Here is a 22,187-nt window from a genome sequence, read left to right as displayed (position 1 = left end):
CGCGATGTTAAGCCCCATTTCACCTCACATCACATCACAGTGTAGGTGGAGGAGTCCAAATAGTAAATCAAGTGGTGGACATACATGCTGCTTGACCAATCATCCCACACCACCTTCATTATGCTGGAATATTGTTCAAAGACTAGTTTCTTCTTTGACCACCAGGTGTCAGCACTACAGCAAGCGGTGTGAGGACTGCACGCGGGACTGTGCGCGGCAGATGACACAGAGCAGCTCGGAGTGTTCGGTGCTGGGCAGTGAGAGCGACAACGGCTACTCCCCGCGTCTCCGAGTGTGCTACACCTGCTGTGCCCGCAGCAACTGCAGCGACATCTGCAAGGACTACCACAAGCGACACTGCCAGCCCAGGAAGTGAGTTCCCTGTAGGGATTCAGGGTCAGATTAGGTCCCTAGCAAAATGTGCAGTTCGTAAAAGGCGACCAGGTGGATCTGGTAGTCAGGTTGATATGTGGTCAGAATCAGGTGGATCGGGTGGATCAGGTAGATTGGGTGGTCAGGATCAGGTGGGTCAGGTTGATTGGCTGGATCAGGTGGATTGGGTGGATCGGGTGGTCAGGTCATTCGGGTGGTCAGGTGGATCGGGTGGTCAGGTTGATCTGGTGGATTGGGTGAATTGGGTCAATCGGGTGGTCAGGTGGATCATTTCATTTCAATATCAATGCCAGGTCACTCGGTAGCCATGTTGCTTGACAACAGCCTGCTGTGTTTTATTCTCTGTGGTATCAAATCTGTTTGCTTGAATAAGCTTCTACATCTGTGTCTCCGTCAGATGTCTGAAGAACAACTGGATGGAGTTCCACATCCGCCCTCAGTGGGACAGTAGTCGGATGAACCACTTCTACTGCCACATCAGACCGTTGCCACGGCAACACCTCCTAGAGCTGGAGTTCAGTCTGCAGTATCAAGGTCAATCGTTCTACAAGGGGAAGGTCAGCCTCAAGGGTGATAAGCAGTGGGAGAAGGAAGGCAAGATGAACTTCAAGTAAGAGAAGCCTGTCCTTTAAACTTGTGGTTTTGAATTTTGTTTTTAGTGTGTCCCAGATAGATGTTTATGTCTCCCTGTAGATCGTGTTATTGTGAGTGGAGTCATAACAGCAAGTTTCCCATCTTCTTGAGGCAAGGGAGTTAACTGACTCTAAAAGTCCAGTTTCCACCCTTGACGAACTAGGCTGGGATAATGGAGTTATACTTTGCCTGAACTGACGAGTTTGTGCATAGTCCAGTCAAATTCCTGTAACGAAGTCATAAACAACATTGCAATTGCTGTGATGCTTTCGTTTGATGACAGGATTTGTAAAGCATGTGTACCGTGAACATCGACAGATATTTTCCTGATCTTTTCATGTATTTATTGAAAGTGCTCAAGTGATTTGATGAATTTGGTGAGGTGTAACACGTTTAAAGACAAGATAGATCTTTATTATCGATCAGATCATCTTGACTAGGCGCCGTCTTTGTGTTTAAGCAAATGCAAGCGATGTGAGAGGTGGAATCTGATTGTCAGTAGGATGGACATTGAAGGGAAATAACTTGTAATAGGCACTGGTGGTGCTACGATCGAGCCCAGAAAGATGCGAGTTTCTGGACTTTGCTGACAAGCTATAAACCATCTCAGAGATCCATGACAAGTATTATAAATTCAAGCACAGTTCTGTCAGTTCAAGATGTCGATAAATTGTGTAATTGGGAAGTGTTGCTGTAACGTTGCTGTGTTTGTGAATCAGAGGCAAGATCGTGCACATCGAGGTCGACTCCAAGCTCGGGGCACCGCCGGACTTCCTGGAAGGAGAGGTGTCGGGTCACAGGGGAATGTTCAAGGTCGGCCATTACCGGAACCAAGGACCATCTGTCTTCTCCTCCGTGATTGGTGGAGAGTCTGTGTCCATCAGACCCAAGCATCCATTTGGAGAGATGGACACGTCAGGTGATGCGAGCTATAGACGTCGAAATGTTCACGTAATGTCCAAACAATATAGAAAATTTTTTGACAGAGAAGTTTTGCTCCTTCTGCTCTTACGCTAATCATCACTTCCTGTCCAGTCTTAGAAGCAAGACCCGTGAAGATCCAGCTTAGAATAGGCCTTCAGGAACCAATGCTTGTCGTAAGAGGCGACTAACAAGAGTGGGTGGTCAGGCTCTCTGACTTGGTTGATGCACAATTGTGTGGATCGATGCTCATGATGCGAATCACTGGATTGTCTGGTCCAGACTTGATTATTTATAAACCCCTGCCATATACCTGGAATAATCAATGTTAAACAACAAACAAACAAACAAACAAACTTCAAAGCAGAAACTCTTATGAGTTATATGTCGATGTTTTGCCAGTTGATTAGGAACAATTTCATCTATTAGATACCCACTGCAGTGATGCTTCTGCATTCCTGTTTATTGATGGGTTGAAGTTACATGTGTGTCTGGGATGATGTTGACAGTGACTGGCAAGAACTACGACCGAGTCGTGCTGGAGAACTCTGTGTTAGCGACGGAGGTCGAGGGACCATACAAGGTCAGCTCCGACCTCATGGTGGTCACCTACCTCAACGACACCTTCCCCTACCACGTGACGCACAAGAACGCCGCCCCGCGCCTCGAGGTCAGACTTCCCAAGGAGGTGTCCATTGTGGCCTCGGTGTTCGACAGGGTCACACTGCAGCACAAGACCATCCGAGCCGATCTGGTCAACAACGACACGCACTGGGTGGTGGGTGTATCCGGGCGGGTCAAGACATGTCCAGGTAAATACCGATAAACTGTGTCACTTAAATCGGATCTCTCCTTAAGTCCCCAATACATAGTGTTAGATTGATTGTGTGTCATTGTGTGAGATCATGTGTCTTCATGTGCCATTGTGTGTCATTGTGTTTCATTGTGTTTCATTGTGTTTCACTGTGTGTCATCGTTTGAGGGGGGCACGGTTGGCCCAGTCGTCTAAGGTGCCGCGATTCGCTGTGCAGAGTTGCGTCCCTTGGGCACGCCAGAAACCTATGATTGTGGGATCGAATCCCGGTTCGCCCCGATTATGTTGCTAGGTTTGTCAGAACCAAACCCGTGCTCGTGGGTTTCACCGAAGTGGTAAATGTCAGAGACCTGCATCACTTGGGGCTTTCCTCCCACATTAAGCTGTCACACCGTGGTATAACAGGAATACTGTTAAAAGCGGCGTTAAACCCACCTCACTCACTCATTGTTTGAAATTGTGTTTCATCATCTTTCATTGTGTTTAATTTTATGTCTTGTGTGTCATTGTGTTTCATTGTGTGTCATCCTGTGTCATGGATCGTTATTCATGCTTTCTTTCAATCATTTTCCTCACCACCTCTTGATTACATGTAGACTGCCTTGATTCACTCACTCTTTCACTCACTCACTCACTCACTCACTCACTCACTCTGCTCCAAGGTCTGCTGAAGATGGACGTGTACGACCCGGGCTACCCCACTGAGGCGCTATTCAAGTATTGGGTGGCCTTAAAGTGTCCTCGCAAGTTCCACATCAAGTTCTCCCTGCCGACCTCTGACCTCCCCGACACGGAGAAGGAAGTAGTGGTGATGATAACGGATGATGTCCAGACTCATCAGATACGTATCCACAACCCGGGGCACTACGAGAAGGTCAAGGTCAACACGGACGACACTGCTGCCGCTTCTGGTATGTAACGTTGTGACTCCTACAATAACCAATCACGGACCCTGTGGGGATTTTGGGATAGAATTTATAACGTTTTATGCTTTGAAATTGGTCCAGTGATCAGGCTCAGAAATGTGTGATGGTAGTGGTGAAATGGGGTGTAACTTCACGTTTAAGACTTTTGCACTTATATAGCAACGTGCATGTATGTGTGTGTGTGTGAGAGCCTGTCGATGTTATAGTGCTAGCCCGGGGAGATACCATGCCGCAGTTTTACATGAATACCCCACTCAGTATACTGACTCCAAGGCGACCAGTCCTTGTTTTTAACCCCTTAGTGCCAAGCGACAGGCAGGGTCACAACAAATACATCTTTTAACGTCTGTTGGTCTGATGTGGATGGAGATCGCACCCCTGACCTTCCGAGCAGATGCTCCACACCTGGACCCTGTGGTCAGCAGGGATTGGGTGATAACGTGTCATCACACCCAATGGGGCGTGATGTAGATGAGGATATCAGTGGCTAGTTTGTCTCGCCAGGACCCTCTGGGTGCCATCATACACCTTCATAACAAACAGACAAACAAACAATCAGAGATTTTCTCCCTGCTTGGACTTGTCTTCTGTTTTTCAGATGCAGCCTCAGCTCCTAACAGTGCCACTGTGACAGAGAGACAGACAGCAGAGCCAACATATGGCGTGGTGTTCTCCATCCCATTCCTGGCGTCAGTGTGCGGAGCCGTCATCCTCCTCCTCTTCCTCGCCATATTTGGTCTTGCTCTGGCTCCAGGTAAGTGGGGCTTCCGTGTGTCCCAGCATCCCATGTGTCCCAGCATCCCATGTGTCCCAGCAGCCCATGTGTCCCAGCAGCCCATGTGTCCCAGCAGCCCATGTGTCCCAGCATCCCATGGGTTACATCACATGTGTCCCAGCATCCCATGTGTCCCAGCATTTCATGTGTCCCACCATCCCATGTGTCCATGTGTTCCAGCACCCCATGTGTCCCAGCATCTCATGTGTCCCAGCATCTCATGTGTTCCAGCATCCCATGTGTCCCAACACCCCATGTGTCTCAGCATCCCATGTGTCCCACCATCCCATGTGTCCCAGCACCCCATGTGTCCATGTGTCCCAGCACCCCATGTGTCCCAGCATCCCATGTGTCCCAGCATCCCATGTGTCCCAGCACCCCATGTATCCCACCATCCCATGTGTCCCAGCATCCCATGTGTCCCAGCACCCCATGTATCCCACCATCCCATGTGTCCCAGCATCCCATGTGTCCATGTGTCCCAGCACCCCATGTGTCCCAGCATCCCATGTGTCCCAGCATCCCATGTGTCTCAACATTCCATATGTTCCAGCATCCCATGTGTCCCAGCACCCCATGTGTCCCAGCATCCCATGTGTCCCAGCATCCCATGTGTCCAAGAATTCCATGTGTTCCAGCATCCCATGTGTCCCAGCATCCCATGTGTCCCATCATTCCATGTGTCCCAGCATCCCATGTGTCCCAGCATCCCATGTGTCCCAGCATCCCATGTGTCCCAGCATCCCATGTGTCCCAGCATCCCATGTGTCCCATCATTCCATGTGTCCCAACACCCCATGTGTCCCAGCATCCCATGTGTCCTAACACCCCATGTGTCCCAGCATCCCATGTGTCCCAGCATCCCATGTGTCCCAGCATCCCATGTGTCCCATCATTCCATGTGTCCCAACACCCCATGTGTCCCAGCATCCCATGTGTCCCAACACCCCATGTGTCCCAGCATCCCATGTGTCCCAGCATCCCATGTGTCCCAGCATCCCATGTGTCCCATCATTCCATGTGTCCCAACACCCCATGTGTCCCAGCAGCCCATGTGTCCCAGCAGCCCATGTGTCCCAGCATCCCATGGGTTACATCCCATGTGTCCCAGCATCCCATGTGTCCCAGCATTTCATGTGTCCCACCATCCCATGTGTCCATGTGTTCCAGCACCCCATGTGTCCAAGCATCTCATGTGTCCCAGCATCTCATGTGTTCCAGCATCCCATGTGTCCCAACACCCCATGTGTCTCAGCATCCCATGTGTCCCACCATCCCATGTGTCCCAGCACCCCATCTGTCCATGTGTCCCAGCACCCCATGTGTCCCAGCATCCCATGTGTCCCAGCATCCCATGTGTCCCAGCACCCCATGTATCCCACCATCCCATGTGTCCCAGCATCCCATGTGTCCCAGCACCCCATGTATCCCACCATCCCATGTGTCCCAGCATCCCATGTGTCCATGTGTCCCAGCACCCCATGTGTCCCAGCATCCCATGTGTCCCAGCATCCCATGTGTCTCAACATTCCATATGTTCCAGCATCCCATGTGTCCCAGCACCCCATGTGTCCCAGCATCCCATGTGTCCCAGCATCCCATGTGTCCCAGAATTCCATGTGTTCCAGCATCCCATGTGTCCCAGCATCCCATGTGTCCCATCATTCCATGTGTCCCAGCATCCCATGTGTCCCAACACCCCATGTGTCCCAGCATCCCATGTGTCCCAGCATCCCATGTGTCCCAGCATCCCATGTGTCCCAGCATCCCATGTGTCCCATCATTCCATGTGTCCCAACACCCCATGTGTCCCAGCATCCCATGTGTCCTAACACCCCATGTGTCCCAGCATCCCATGTGTCCCAGCATCCCATGTGTCCCAGCATCCCATGTGTCCCATCATTCCATGTGTCCCAACACCCCATGTGTCCCAGCATCCCATGTGTCCCAACACCCCATGTGTCCCAGCATCCCATGTGTCCCAGCATCCCATGTGTCCCAGCATCCCATGTGTCCCATCATTCCATGTGTCCCAACACCCCATGTGTCCCAGCATCCCATGTGTCCCAGCTTCCCATGTGTCCCATCATCCCATGTGTCCCAGCATCCCATGTGTCTCAGCAGCCCATGCGTCCCAGCATCCCATGCGTCCCAGCATCCCATGCGTCCCAACACCCCATGTGTCTCAGCATCCCATGTGTCCCAACATCCCATGTGTCTCAGCATCCCATGTGTCCCAGCATCCCATGTGTCACAGCATCCAATGTATCTCAGCATCCCATGTGTCCCAGCATCCCATGTGTCCCAGCATCCCATGTGTCCCAGCATCCCATGTGTCCCAGCATCCCATGTGCCCCAGCATCCCATGTGTCTCAGCATCCCATGTGCCGCAGCATCCCATGTGTCCCAGGATCCCATGTGTCTCAGCATCCCATGTGTCCCAACATCCCATGTGTCTCAGCATCCCATGTGTCCCAGCATCCCATGTGTCTCAGCATCCCATGTGTCCCAGCATCCCATGTGTCCCAGCTTCCCATGTGTCCCAGCATCCCATGTGTCCCATCATCCCATGTGTCACAGCATCCCATGTGTCCCAGCATCCCATGTGTCCCAACACCCCATGTGTCTCAGCATCCCATGTGTCCCAACATCCCATGTGTCTCAGCATCCCATGTGTCCCAGCATCCCATGTGTCCCAGCATCCAATGTATCTCAGCATCCCATGTGTCCCAGCATCCCATGTGTCCCAGCATCCCATGTGTCTCAGCATCCCATGTGCCCCAGCATCCCATGTGTCTCAGCATCCCATGTGCCCCAGCATCCCATGTGTCTCAGCATCCCATGTGTCTCAGCATCCCATGTGTCCATGTCTCCCAGCATCCCATGTGTCCCAGCATCCCATGTGTCCCAGCAGCCCATGTGTCCCATCATCCCATGTGTCCCATCATCCCATGTGTCCCAGCTTCCCATGTGTCCCATCATCCCATGTGTCCCAGCATCCCATGTGTCTCAGCATCCCATGTGTCCCAGCATCCCATGTGCCCCAGCATCCCATGTGTCCCAGCATCTCATGTGCCCCAGCATCCCATGTGCCCCAGCATCCCATGTGCCCCAGCATCCCATGTGTCTCATCATTCCATGTGTCTCAGCATCCCATGTGCCCCAGCATCCCATGTGTCCCAGCATCCCATGTGTCCCAGCATCCCATGTGCCCCAGCATCCCATGTGTCTCAGCATCCCATGTGTCCCAGCATCCCATGTGTCCCAGCATCCCATGTGTCCCAGCATCCCATGTGTCCTAACACCCCATGTGTCCCAGCATCCCATGTACCTGTAGCACCCACCAGAACTGTTTTAGTTGGAGGCTGCTGGCATGATCTAACATGAATGATTAGTCAAGGTAACCCGACACTCACACACTTTCATATTATCGAAACTAACAACAGTTGAGTCCTCAACACTAAGAGGTCAGAGATCAGTGTATCCACTGACTCAGGTTTTTAAAGTTATATTTGTCTTTCCCAGATTCAATCGGGCCGGAGTTACCTGCCCTTCGGTGGCATCACACATGCATGATGATTGGCTACGTCACACTCAACTTCCTCTACAGCATCGTCGTCACCATGACGGTATTCAGCATCATCGTCCTTGCTGTCAACAAGTGAGTCATATGATCAGCATCAGTTTCCCCTCTCAATACACCGTCAGTGTTACAGTTTCCCCTCTCAATACATCGTCAGTATTACAGTTTCCCTTCTCAATACATCGTCAGTATTACAGTTTCCCCTCTCAATACATCGTCAGTATTACAGTTTCCCGTCTCAATACATCGTTAGTATTACAGTTTCCCCTCTCAATACATCGTTAGTATTACAGTTTCCCCTCTCAATACATTGTCAGTGTTACAGTTTCCCCTTTCAATACATCATCAGTGTTACAGTTTCCCCTCTCAATACATCGTCAGTGTTACAGTTTCTCCTCTAAATACATCATCAGTATTACAGTTTCCCCTCTCAATACATCGTCAGTGTTACAGTTTCCCTCTCAATACATCGTCAGTATTACAGTTTCCCCTCTCAATACATCGTCAGTATTACAGTTTCCCCTCTCAATACATCGTCAGTGTTACAGTTTCCCCTCTCAATACATCGTCAGTGTTACAGTTTCCCCTCTCAATACATTGTCAGTGTTACAGTTTCCCCTCTCAATACATTGTCAGTATTACAGTTTCCCCTCTCAATACATCGTCAGTATTACAGTTTCCCCTCTCAATACATCGTCAGTATTACAGTTTCCCCTCTCAATACATTGTCAGTATTACAGTTTCCCCTCTCAATACATCGTCAGTATTACAGTTTCTCCTCTCAATACATCGTCAGTATTACAGTTTCCCCTCTCAATACATTGTCAGTATTACAGTTTCCCCTCTCAATACATCGTCAGTATTACAGGTTCTCCTCTCAATACATCGTCAGTATTACAGTTTCTCCTCTCAATACATCGTCAGTATTACAGTTTCTCCTCAATACATTGTCAGTATTACAGTTTCCCCTCTCAATACATCGTCAGTATTACAGTTTCTCCTCTCAATACATCGTCAGTATTACAGGTTCTCCTCTCAATACATTGTCAGTGTTACAGTTTCCCCTCTCAATACATCGTCAGTATTACAGTTTCTCCTCTCAATACATCGTCAGTGTTACAGTTTCCCCTCTCAATACATTGTCAGTATTACAGTTTCCCCTCTCAATACATCGTCAGTGTTACAGTTTCTTGTTTATTGTTTTACACTTCATATTGTTCCAAAGGCAACCCCTAGTTAATATTGGACATCAAGTATTGTGTCACTCTCTCCTCCAGAGACAACCCCTAGTTAATATTGGACGTCATGTATTGTGTCACTCTCTCCTCCAGAGACAACCCCTAGTTAATATTGGACATCAATTATTGTGTCACTCTCTCCTCCAGAGACAACCCCTAGTTAATATTGGACGTCAAGTATTGTGTCACTCTCTCCTCCAGAGACAACCCCTAGTTAATATTGGACATCAATTATTGTGTCACTCTCTCCTCCAGAGAAAACCCCTAGTTAATATTGGACGTCATGTATTGTGTCACTCTCTCCTCCAGAGACAACCCCTAGTTAATATTGGACGTCAATTATTGTGTCACTCTCTCCTCCAGAGACAACCCCTAGTTAATATTGGACGTCAAGTATTGTGTCACTCTCTCCTCCAGAGACAACCCCTAGTTAATATTGGACGTCAAGTATTGTGTCACTCTCTCCTCCAGAGACAACCCCTAGTTAATATTGGACATCAAGTATTGTGTCACTCTCTCCTCCAGAGACAACCCCTAGTTAATATTGGACATCAAGTATTGTGTCACTCTCTCCTCCAGAGACAACCCCTAGTTAATATTGGACGTCAAGTATTGTGTCACTCTCTCCTCCAGAGACAACCCCTAGTTAATATTGGACGTCAAGTATTGTGTCACTCTCTCCTCCAGAGACAACCCCTAGTTAATATTGGACGTCAAGTATTGTGTCACTCTCTCCTCCAGAGACAACCCCTAGTTAATATTGGACATCAAGTATTGTGTCACTCTCTCCTCCAGAGACAACTCCCAGTTTGTGTCGCAGTTCAAGCAGCAGTCGTACGCCAAGACGGCCGTCCACCACTTGGAGCTGCTCGCGATGCAGCGCCACCTGGAGGAGGAGATCAACAGACAGAATAACTTTGCCAGCCTCACCAAGACGCGGTGTGAGGACAGCATGAAGCCTGTCATTGAGGACATGCACAAGGTACTTTTGTCACAGACTTTTACCTTGACCTTGACCTCTGATTGTTTGGGAGTACTGTATTGTGGCACCAGTATTGTGGGCACCAGTATTGTGGGCACCAGTATTGTGAGGACCAGTATTGTGGGGACCAGTATTGTGGCACCAGTATTGTGGGGACCAGTATTGTGGGCACCAGTATTGTGGGGACCAGTATTGTGGCACCAGTATTGTGGGCACCAGTATTGTGGGGACCAGTATTGTGGCACCATCATTGTGGGGACCAGTATTGTGGCACCAGTATTGTGGGCACCAGTATTGTGGCACCAGTATTGTGGGGACCAGTATTGTGGCACCAGTATTGTGGCACCAGTATTGTGGGGACCAGTATTGTGGCACCAGCATTGTGGGGACCAGTATTGTGGCACTAGTATTGTGGGCACCAGTATTGTGGGGACCAGTATTGTGGCACCAGTATTTTGGCACCAGTATTGTGGGCACCAGTATTGTGGCACCAGTATTGTGGGGACCAGTATTGTGGCACCAGTATTGTGGGGACCAGTATTGTGGCACCAGTATTGTGGGCACCAGTACTGTGGGCACCAGTATTGTGGGGAACAGTGTTGTGGGCACCAGTATTGTGGCAACAGTATTGTGGGGACCAGTATTGTGGGCACCAGTATTGTGGGCACCAGTATTGTGGGCACCAGTATTGTGGGGCTCCAGTATTGTGGGCACCAGTATTGTGGGCACCAGTATTGTGGGCACCAGTATTGTGGGCACCAGTATTGTGGGGACCAGTATTGTGGGCACCAGTATTGTGGCAACAGTATTGCGGGCGCCAGTATTGTTGCGGTCATATGATTGTAAAGGGACAAGATTTTTCGGGTTCATCAGATTTAGGTGAACAATATTGTTGTGTTCGTCAAGATTGTGGGGAACCAATATTGTGGGGCTCCAGTGTTGTGGGGGACCAGTGTTGTAGGGCTCCAGTGTTGGGGGGGACCAGTCTTGTGGGGCTCCAGTCTTGTGGGGCTCCAGTCTTGTGGGGGACCAGTCTTGTAGGGGACCAGTGTTGTAGGGGACCAGTCTTGTGGGGGACCAGTCTTGTAGGGCACCTGTCTTGTGGGGGACCAGTCTTGTAGGGGACCAGTCTTGTGGGGGACCAGTCTTGTAGCTGACCAGTCTTGTGGGGGACCAGTGTTGTAGGGCACCTGTCTTGTAGGGGACAAGTCTTGTGGGGGACCAGTGTTGTAGGGCACCAGTGTTGTGGGGGACCAGTCTTGTAGGGGACCAGTCTTGTAGGGGACTTGTGTTGCTACTTCCAATGTCATCATGCTGATGATGTTCGTCTGTTTCCAGCTCCGCAATCAGCTGCTGGAGAAGACGGCCAATGTGTTCGAACAGCAGAACATTGTGACACTGCTGAGTGAACACTCCCATGAAGTCCTCACCAAGCTCTCCCAGAACATGTTCACATTCAGGTGAGTCTCACAGAACATGTTCACATTCAGGTAAGTCTCACAACATGTTCACTGTCAGGTGAAACTCTCTGAACATGAGTCATAAATCTTTTTTCTGAAACCCATTCTTTCACCTGATTTCCCTGAACAGATACAATGTGTTGTTCAAAATGGCATTACACTCAATAAATCACTTTTTACGATATTATTCATGACCAACTTCTATTCTAATATTTTTCAAACTCTGAAACGTTCATCATACATTGTGTTAGGTAGGCAGTGGTGTACTCTTGTGTTGGTCATCTACCCCTTCCGACTCCACCTCGGATATGTGGACCCCAAAGGTAGCGCTGTAGGTCGGGATCACCCAAGTTACATAGCTGTGTCATGTCACATTGTCATGTTCTTGTGCAGGAACAACTTCCATCGCTTCGTGCGGAACCTCCTGTCACAGCTGTCACATGACATCGAGTCCTCGCTGACTGACGTGGAGAACAACCGGTGGCTGTCCGGGGCACGCTTCCTGCACGGTGCCGTCATCAACATCCGCAAACACCTCAACAACGTCTCCTCTAAACAGTTCCTGGACTGGGCCAACCTCCAACACAATCTGGCCAGACTAGCAGATGGTAAGTCTCACTATAGAAGGTTGGTTGGTTGGTCGGTTTGTTGTTTTACGCCATACTCAGCAATATTCCAGCTATATGACAGCGGTCTGTAAATAATCAAGTCTTGACCAGACAATCCAGTGATTAATATCCTGAGCATCGATCCACGCAGTTGGGATTGATGACATGCATCAACCAAGTCAGAGAGCCTGACCACCTGATCCCGTTAGTCGCCTTTTACGACAAGCATAGTCAGCTTTTACGGCAAGCATGGGTTGCTGAAGACCTATTCTACCCCGGATCTTCTGACTGGCAGTGTCCTCACTGTAGAAGGACCGGCAGTGTCTCACTGTAGAAGGACCGGCAGTGTCTCACTGTAGAAGGACCGGCAGTGTCTCACTGTAGAAGGACTGGCAGTGTCTCACTGTAGAAGGACCGGCAGTGTCTCACTGTAGAAGGACTTCAGTGTCTCACTGTAAAAGGACTGGCAGTGTCTCACTGTAGAAGGACCGGCAGTGTCTCAATATAGAAGGACCAGCAGTGTCTCATGTATAGACTCAACAGTGCAACAGATTATTAGTCCTGACTGTAGCCTCTCTCCATCTTCCTGACTGACTGTAAAAATTGACATTTGGTTCATTAACTGACATACAGATTACAATCGATTGCAGGATTTTAATGAAAACTTGGGCTCAACAGATATTTTCCAATTTTTTTCATGTTTTTAATCAAGGTACTCATGTGTTTTCGATGCACTTCGTGAAGTAAGACATGTTTTATCTCAAGATAGATTTTGATTATCAATCAGAGTGACTTGACTGGGTGCCGACATATTGTTTAAAGGGTGTGACTAGTCTTGTTCAGTACATGGCCTCACGAGAGCATTACTGGTACAGGATCTCACTAGTGTCAGGTCTCTAAGAGGTCTCGTGTCATTCCACGCCGTGATATTGCTGGAATATTGCTAAAAGCGGCGTAACACCATACTCACTCACTCACTCACTCACTCACTCATGTGTCATTCCGTTGTGTTCAGTTTGATCTTTGCTCAACCTGTGTCATGACGTCGTGTCATGACGTCATGTTGCTCCTGTTTGTGTGTTCCAGAGATGACAGCCCCCCCTGCCCTACCCGACATACCCCACATTGAGGGCATCCCGACCCCCACCGCCCAGCCCGTGGGGGGCAGGAACGCTCGCAACCTCTCCCCCACCCAGTCCAAGACTCGGAAGGTGAGGATTCACAGTCATTGGTTCTACCCCTTTGGAACCTCAAGTACAGACGGAGGTCAGGTGACCTCACGACCCTTAGGTCAGGATGCCACCAAGGTTGCGGAGACCCCCGGATTCATGTCGATGTTCTACGTGTTCCTGGCGCTGATGCTGTGTGTCGACTCCATCCTCTTCCTCCACCGCTTCTCCAAGACCATTGCCATGGGGAGACTACTCTTGTATGGCTACCCCGAGTACGTGGACTGTCGAGAGAAACCTGCCCCAGGTACAAACTTTCACAGTGTCATATACCAAGGGGATTGTGATTGTATTGTGATAGAACAGTTATAAATCTGAGCAGGATTGTGGCCATAGTTTGTCATATGACTTACCATGGCATGATATAAACATGATATTAATATGAAATTGATGTGATGTATCACTCCTGGAACCATGATGTAACATGACCATCAAGAAGATGTGATTTAACTCGGATGTTGCCAGGATGTAACTTCTGTTGCTGATTTATAATGAGGTCACTTGTAATGAGGTCACTGTTAACGAAGACACTTGTAATGAGGACACTTGTAATGAGGTCACTTGTAATGAGGTCACTTGTAATGAGTACACTTGTAATGAGGTCACTGTTAACGAGGACACTTGTAATGAGGTCACTGTTAACAAGGACACTTGTAATGAGGTTACTTGAAAAAAGGACACTTGTAATGAGGTCATTGGTAACGAGGACACTTGTAATGAGGTTACTTGAAAATAGGACACTTGTAATGAGGTCACTGTTAACGAGTACACTTGTAATGAGGTCACTGTTAACGAGGACCCTTGTAATGAGGTCACTTGAAAATAGGACACTTGTAATGAGGTCATTGGTAACGAGGACACTTGTAATGAGGTCACTGTTAATGAGGACATTCTGTTGTCAGGAGAGGAGGACATGGAGGACGATGTGTTCCAGGAGGATGGTAAGGACCAAGGCGGTGCCAGGAACACCAAGTCTTTCTTGTCCCGTGCTGCGCTTGCCGGCAAGAAGTTCTTCATCCAGGTACGTTGCTGGCTGTGCTATCCAGGTATATTCATATCTGATTATCTGCCTCAGGTACGTAGCTGGCTGTGCTATCCAGGTACATTCATATCTGATTATCTGCCTCAGGTACGTCGCTGGCTGTGCTATCCAGGTACATTCATATCTGATTATCTGCCTCCGGTACGTAGCTGGCTGTGCTATCCAGGTACATTCATATCTGATTATCTGCCTCCGGTACGTAGCTGGCTGTGCTATCCAGGTACATTCATACCTGATTATCTGCCTCCGGTACGTAGCTGGCTGTGCTATCCAGGTACATTCATATCTGATTATCTGCCTCCGGTACGTCGCTGGCTGTGCTATCCAGGTACATTCATATCTGATTATCTGCCTCCGGTACGTAGCTGGCTGTGCTATCCAGGTACATTCATACCTGATTATCTGCCTCCGGTACGTAGCTGGCTGTGCTATCCAGGTACATTCATATCTGATTATCTGCCTCAGGTACGTCGCTGGCTGTGCTATCCAGGTACATTCATATCTGATTATCTGCCTCAGGTACGTCGCTGGCTGTGCTATCCAGGTACATTCATATCTGATTATCTGCCTCCGGTACGTAGCTGGCTGTGCTATCCAGGTACATTCATACCTGATTATCTGCCTCCGGTACGTAGCTGGCTGTGCTATCCAGGTACATTCATATCTGATTATCTGCCTCCGGTACGTCGCTGGCTGTGCTATCCAGGTACATTCATATCTGATTATCTGCCTCCGGTACGTAGCTGGCTGTGCTATCCAGGTACATTCATACCTGATTATCTGCCTCCGGTACGTCGCTGGCTGTGCTATCCAGGTACATTCATATCTGATTATCTGCCTCAGGTACGTCGCTGGCTGGTTGTGATCATTTCTATCCTCCAGGGGTCAGAATTTGCTGGGATCTCGGCAGATTGTGGAGTTTTGAGTAACAAATTGACACTCCATTTACAGGCTCTGCTGTGCTGGTCCTTATGCAGAGAGGCCTGTGGATAGTTTACCTTGAAGACAGATAACGGAGGTCATATTACGAAGCAAACACCACTGTGTAACAAAGTATATTCTGGTGTGCAGCTTGCTGGTTGTTTTATCCAGCTATGTGGCTGGCTGGTTCCTGGCTGGCTGCTTGTGTCAGTGTGACAGTAACAGAGTATTAAACATGTTGCTGTTTCAGGTTGTGGCTGGCTGGTTCCTGGCTGGCTGCTTGTGCCAGTGTGACAGTAACAGAGTATTAAACATGTTGCTGTTTCAGGTTGTGGCTGGCTGCTTCCTGGCTGGCTGCTTGTGTCAGTGTGACAGTAACAGAGCATTAAACATGTTGCTGTTTCAGGTTGTGTCCACCCTGTTCATTCCAAAGGCAGCAGTGACCGTCGTCCTGTGCGTCATCCTCTACACGACCGTGAGCGTCTCAGACAAGATCTTCACACAGGACATGCTCAAGAGTCTTGGCCTGCACTACGACATGGTGAGTCTGTCCTGTAGTGTAGCCCCCTGTAGGGAACTAGTCTTGGCCTGCACTATGACATTGTGAGTCTGTCCTGTAGTGTAGCCCCCTGTAGGGAACTAGTCTTGGCCTGCACTACGACATGGTGAGTCTGTCCTGTAGTGTAGCCCCCTGTAGGGAACTAGTCTTGGCCTCCACTACGACATGGTGAGTCTGTCCTGTAGTGTCGCCCCCTGTAGGGAACTAGTCTTGGCCTCCACTACGACATGGTGAGTCTGTCCTGTAGTGTAGCCCCCTGTAGGGAACTAGTCGTGGCCTGCACTATGACATTGTGAGTCTGTCCTGTAGTGTAGCCCCCTGTAGGGAACTAGTCTTGGCCTGCACTACGACATGGTGAGTCTGTCCTGTAGTGTAGCCCCCTGTAGGGAACTAGTCTTGGCCTCCACTACGACATGGTGAGTGTCCTGTAGTGTAGCCCCCTGTAGGGAACTAGTCTTGGCCTCCACTACGACATGGTGAGTCTGTCCTGTAGTGTTCAGTCTTTTGTAAAATATGGTTATATCTGGGTCACTGTCTACCTCTCTTAAAGCATGAAGCGTTACATTTGCATGTGCCTTACAGATCCAACCACGTCTCATGTTGGTTCATCTTTGAGGTTATTGTGAAGCATGCTGGTGTCATTCATTGACAGTTACTGTTGCACATTGTACTTGTACAATCGACCGTGAAGATCTGGGGTAGAAAATGTTTTCAGCAACCCATGCTTGTCATGAAGGGCAACTATGCTTGTCATTAGAAGCGACTAAAGTCCACAGGTAATGTTTTTGACTGGAGGTACATGGTGGTACATTTAGACTGGAGGCTTTGAGGAAGGAGGTGAAGGGGCCTGGCTCTGTTTCTGCAAGAACTTGACTGTTCCACCTGTTTGACTGTTCTACCTGTTGAATGTTCCTACTGTTTGACTGTCCTACGTGTAGAATGTTCCTCCTGTTTGACTTTTCTAATTGTTGAATGTTCCTACTGTTTGACTGTCCTACGTGTAGAATGTTTCTTCTGTTTGACTTTTCTAATTGTTGAATGTTCCTACTGTTTGACTGTCCTACGTGTAGAATGTTCCTCCTGTTTGACTTTTCTAATTGTTGAATGTTCCTCCTGTTTGACTGTTCTACATGTTGAATGTTCCTCCTGTTTGACTGTTTCCAGAACAAGTACCTTGGCCTGCAGCAGGAGATGATCAACAGCCGGATCCTGTCTCACGCGGAGCAGATTAACAGCGTGGAGTACCCGTCCTACCAGAGCTGGATGGTTGCGTACATCGAGCGTCACCAGCGCATCCTGGAGGTGCACCGACAGGAGCTGGAGGCCATGAGGTCGGTGCACAATGAGACTTACTGTCGCTACCTCACCCACCTCGGGATGAACGTCAACTGTTCTGCCCCCGAGGACACAGAACACACCTACAGGATCTCCACCCCGGGATGTCGCTTTGCTCCTGTGTGGCCCAACTTCTACTTCAGGTACTCATCTTTGTTATGACCTCCCTGGACATGTGACACTCAGAATGTGGTATCATGCACAGAATCAGCTTATGTATTTAGGCTTTCAATAAATGATGAATGATAGGGTTTGCGTTCAAATCATTTCACTATTGGTTCTTTATTCGCTGAAACGCAAGTGAGCTGTATTATAAAGTTCATCATAGGGACTAGATCAGTACGGGAAGATAAAGGAAAGTCTTGTTCCAGGGTAGTCCTGATCATGTGACTGTGTTTCAGGTCGCCGAGCGCCAAGGACGACATCGCCGACCAGCAGCTAAGGGCCCTCCTAGATGGGATGAGGCACATCATCATCAACACCTGCCAGACTGTGGCCGTCTTCATGGCCATTGTTGTACTCAAAGAGCTGTTCGGGGCCGTCCTCTGGATCTACATCAGAAGGTGAGTTAAAGAGAAGGGTGTTCGGGGCCGTCCTCTGGATCTACATCAGAAGGTGAGTTAAAGAGAAGGGTGTTCGGGGCCGTCCTCAGGATCTACATCAGAAGGTGAGTTAAAGAGAAGGGTGTTCGGGGCCGTCCTCTGGATCTACATCAGAAGGTGAGTTAAAGAGAAGGGTGTTCGGGGCCGTCCTCTGGATCTACATCAGAAGGTGAGTTAAAGAGAAGGGTGTTCGGGGCCGTCCTCAGGATCTACATCAGAAGGTGAGTTAAAGAGAAGGGTGTTCGGGGCCGTCCTCTGGATCTACATCAGAAGGTGAGTTAAAGAGAAGGGTGTTCGGGGCCGTCCTCTGGATCTACATCAGAAGGTGAGTTAAAGAGAAGGGTGTTCGGGGCCGTTCTCTGGATCTACATCAGAAGGTGAGTTAAAGAGAGAGGTGTTCAGGGCCGTCCTCTGGATGTACATCAGAAGGTGAGTTGAAGAGAAGGGTGTTCGGGGCCGTCCTCTGGATCCACATCAGAACGTGAGTTGAAGAGAGAGGTGTTTGGGGCCGTCCTCTTGATCTACATATATTGTGTGTGTGCGTAACTGTTTTTGCTGAGACAATGAATCATAAGTTTGGCCTTTATGATTCATAAAATTGTTCAAAAACATCTCCACAGACGTATTATCCAAATTTAACCATGGCATGCAGAGTTGATATTGTTGTTATTTCATTCTAACTTAGAAAAAAGTTGATGCCTTTCCAACTCTGGATCTGTGTGTTTCAGATCTGGATTTGTGAGATTAAGGATCATCTTTGAAACAACAGAAGAACAAACAATCCGAGATGGTTGAACTACTTCTGTGTGTGCAACACCAGTCAGTGGTGACCCCAGAACGTGGACTGTTGACCCAGGAGTTGATCTGATTAAACTACCTGTGATGAATCTTAAGTTCTCTTCTTCTTACAAAGGGTGATTGCTCCATCACGGGATGATTGCTCTGACATGTGATGATTGCTCAGTCACAGGATGATTGCTCTGACATGTGATGATTGCCCAGTCACAGGATGATTGCTCTGACAGGTGATGTGATTGAGTCAATCTGCTTCTTGCCGGGAAATGTGGACCGCAAACTGCAATACATCAGCATTGTGATATTTCTTGCATTATGCTGGCACCTGACATTCAGTGGCCGTTAGCTGACGGACGTTCATCGTCTGACTCGTGACGTGTGCAGGACTTACTCAGGCTTCAAGTGATGATCCTCAGACTTTGGAGTTGGAAGATCTGAATACACAGACCATATGATGAACAAATGATGGCAGATTTTCCTGAAAAGTTTTGTATCTAGGTGCACGGTTGTGTCTAGGTGCACGGTTGTGTCTAGGTGCACGGTTGTGCACATGATATGTTGAGGTGCTGTTAACATTCAAGGGAGGTAACTCTGAATGTGTGTTCATTGCCCTGCTGCACAACATGGGTGAGACACTGCCTGGCAGTACAAGGGAGACAACTCTGACGACCCTGCCTGTCCCCGGCCTGCTTCCCTCTGCTCAACTCGTCCTGTGCTGATGCTGATGCTGTTTCCTCCTGCTGTGTATACAAGGCCTCGGTGCACATGCACTAGGCATCATGGCTATTACAGCAATCTGATTCTATTCCTTTGTGCCATGTAAACTGTAAATAAACATTGTACTCTTCAAAATTGTACTGTACAACATTGTACTGTACAACGTGATAGTCTAACTGTGTGTACCCAGTGCCCTGGTGTATACCACAGAGTCCTGCTGTGTGGACCTGTCAGTCAGGATGGGTGGGTTGGTGAAATATCTGTGTATATCACGGAGTCCTGCTGTGTGGATCTGTCAGTTGGTGGACATATCTGTGTATATCACAGAGTCCTGCTGTGTGGATCTGTCAGTTGGTGGACATATCTGTGTATATCATGGAGTCCTGCTGTGTGGATCTGTCGTTTGGGGGACATATCTGTGTATATCGTGGAGTCCTGCTGTGTGGATCTGTCGGTTGGGGGACATATCTGTGTGTCCCTGCACATGATCTATCTGCCGTGCTGTTGCAGTTGTAAATATGGCAGCCATTCTGAAATGTCTGTTTCAATGGGTTTTTTTACATCTTGTGTTAAATGAGGTTGTTGATGTTATTGATGTTGTTGATATTGTTGATATTGTTACAGCATTTTCCTCATGTACAACAAATCCAACTGTTACAAGATCTGCACATGTCAGTGTACAGCTGCACCATAATGCAGGGTATGATTGCATGATCCGAGTCACTGATATAAACACCAAGTATACACCTCCTATAAATAGAACATTAACACCTCTCTGTTTCTTACAGCAAGACTTTATTATAATGTGACTGTGAAATTATAGATGTTGTGGCCATGAGAAAAATCTTGTCCTATTTGTCCGACTTCACTTGTACTTCGGGTAGGGACAAATTACAATGTTTTAAGAGGTTTCATTTTAACTAATTCTGAATTTATGTCTAATGTTATTTTAATCTCACTTCTTGTTGTCTGTTTGTTATTGTGATCGTATTTTATGTTATTGTACTGTTCTGACTAAAATGAATAAAACACTGAATAATACTGGCTGTGTGGGTGTGGTCAGTTATCAGCCAAAACTGGCTCCAACAGGAAATATCGCTTGGGTGAGATCTACTACTTAAACTGTTAGCAGTACTTTTTACACTGAAGACACTGCTAATTACTGTCTACAAACTCAAAAAGTTGGAAGAATGATGTTGGATGATAAATAAAATTTCACCCTCGTGTCTTTTGATATCAAATATATCAACGCGAGTTGATAAAAGTGGAAAAACTCCGAGGCTCTAATTACGTACACACAGCCCGGATGATGATCTCCGCTCCAGCCATGAGCATTTTTCTCATCCTCATTGCCTTCATCATGATGACAAACTCATCAAACAATCTCGGCCTTCCGACCATGTGCATCCGGGGTTCAGGAAGTGATAGGTGGTAGATTCATGTGATCTGTGCTTGATGTCAAACGCTGGTACAAAAGTCACACAAACATGACATATGGCACATGACACATGGCACATGACACATGACACATGGCTTGGATGACGGCCAAACAACACAACAGTTGCACTTCCTAGCAGTGATGATAAACAACCGAAAGTTGTACAAACAATGAGAATTATTTGCCTTATATTTTCTTCTACACTTTCATTTTCAAAATTTATTTCCCTACATTGTCAAATTTTAATAATCGTCTTTTGGACAATCCATCATGCACGACTTAGATTGATGATTCTCTTCAACAAATACTGAGTTCATCACTAGTGGAGGGTGTGTGGTGATGTTGTGATTCAATGGTTGTACTGTGGTGTCTATTATGATGAGAGCAGGTTTTTGTTTGGTTTTGACCCAAGCCTTCACAACACTGAACTTGTTCCTGGTCCTTTAAAGGGGAAGTGTACACGCAAAAATCACTTTCTTTCTTTTTCTAAACAAAACGCAATTTTAGAATTAGTTAGTATCTGTGTTTGAAAATATACACTCATTTTTTTCACAGCGAAAGTAGGAAGCTCACAATAGTGTGAAAGTGATATGCCGTTATGAGGCCTTCGTTTTACGAGCGAAATAGGCCTGAGTTATCCCCCTTAGATTATGACGTAATTGGTGCCAATTCAACTTGGTCCCTGTCTATTCTCAACGCAAAAGATATCAAGGACCAGTTTGCGGTAAAACAACATGGTCTACGACACACTCCGGCGCAGTGGTGACTCAGCATAACACAATTCTGGCTGGCATCTGAGATGCTAGAATCACAAAACTATACCTACACCACGTGAAGCGGCTCTAACAAAGCATGATGACGTCATAATGTTTATCAATTGGCACCAATGACGTCATATTGCAAGGGACATAAGCCATGGTGTTTTTGTTATGGAAATAGAACACTTGGTAAATGTGAAAAATATAAATCGTTTTAGTGCAAAAAATATCTTAATTAAATATGATCTTTTTATATTTTTGTCTATGACACTTCTATGTTAACACTTTTAATGTGGAAAAAGTACAAGAAAAAAAGGTTCATTTCCGTGTGAACTTGCCCTTTAAGGTTCCAGGTGATAAAGGATAGTTTCAGAAACAGCTTTTATCATTATAATACACAATGACATGAATGCAAAGTTACCATGTAGTATGTCATGGATGAATTATTCCACTCAGGA

General features: G+C 47.7%; 1 protein-coding gene across 4 annotated transcripts in view; it reads left to right on the top strand.

Moving 5' to 3' along the window:
• LOC139477912 (uncharacterized) overlaps positions 1-20,574 on the top strand; it is a 189,223-nt gene extending 168,649 nt beyond the window's left edge. For all 4 annotated transcript variants that reach the window (XM_071260352.1, XM_071260353.1, XM_071260354.1 and 1 more), the window contains 16 exons: positions 166-372; positions 791-1,003; positions 1,746-1,945; positions 2,457-2,759; positions 3,424-3,672; positions 4,286-4,441; positions 7,988-8,123; positions 10,079-10,265; positions 11,604-11,725; positions 12,119-12,333; positions 13,420-13,809; positions 14,465-14,583; positions 15,932-16,066; positions 17,249-17,562; positions 17,821-17,982; positions 18,750-20,574. In XM_071260352.1, the coding sequence (XP_071116453.1) occupies positions 166-372; positions 791-1,003; positions 1,746-1,945; positions 2,457-2,759; positions 3,424-3,672; positions 4,286-4,441; positions 7,988-8,123; positions 10,079-10,265; positions 11,604-11,725; positions 12,119-12,333; positions 13,420-13,809; positions 14,465-14,583; positions 15,932-16,066; positions 17,249-17,562; positions 17,821-17,982; positions 18,750-18,816 (3,175 nt within the window). In that variant the 3' untranslated portion in view covers positions 18,817-20,574. The remainder of the gene's footprint in view (positions 1-165; positions 373-790; positions 1,004-1,745; positions 1,946-2,456; positions 2,760-3,423; positions 3,673-4,285; positions 4,442-7,987; positions 8,124-10,078; positions 10,266-11,603; positions 11,726-12,118; positions 12,334-13,419; positions 13,810-14,464; positions 14,584-15,931; positions 16,067-17,248; positions 17,563-17,820; positions 17,983-18,749) is intronic.
• Positions 20,575-22,187: the final 1,613 nt, after the last annotated feature.

This window comes from Haliotis cracherodii, unplaced genomic scaffold (assembly GCF_022045235.1).
Source record: "Haliotis cracherodii isolate W230 unplaced genomic scaffold, xgHalCrac1.p SCAF_37, whole genome shotgun sequence".
Lineage (NCBI taxonomy): Eukaryota > Metazoa > Mollusca > Gastropoda > Lepetellida > Haliotidae > Haliotis > Haliotis cracherodii.
The sequence above is the reverse complement of the archived record's forward strand: the minus strand, read 5'-3'. Positions and strand labels throughout refer to the sequence as shown.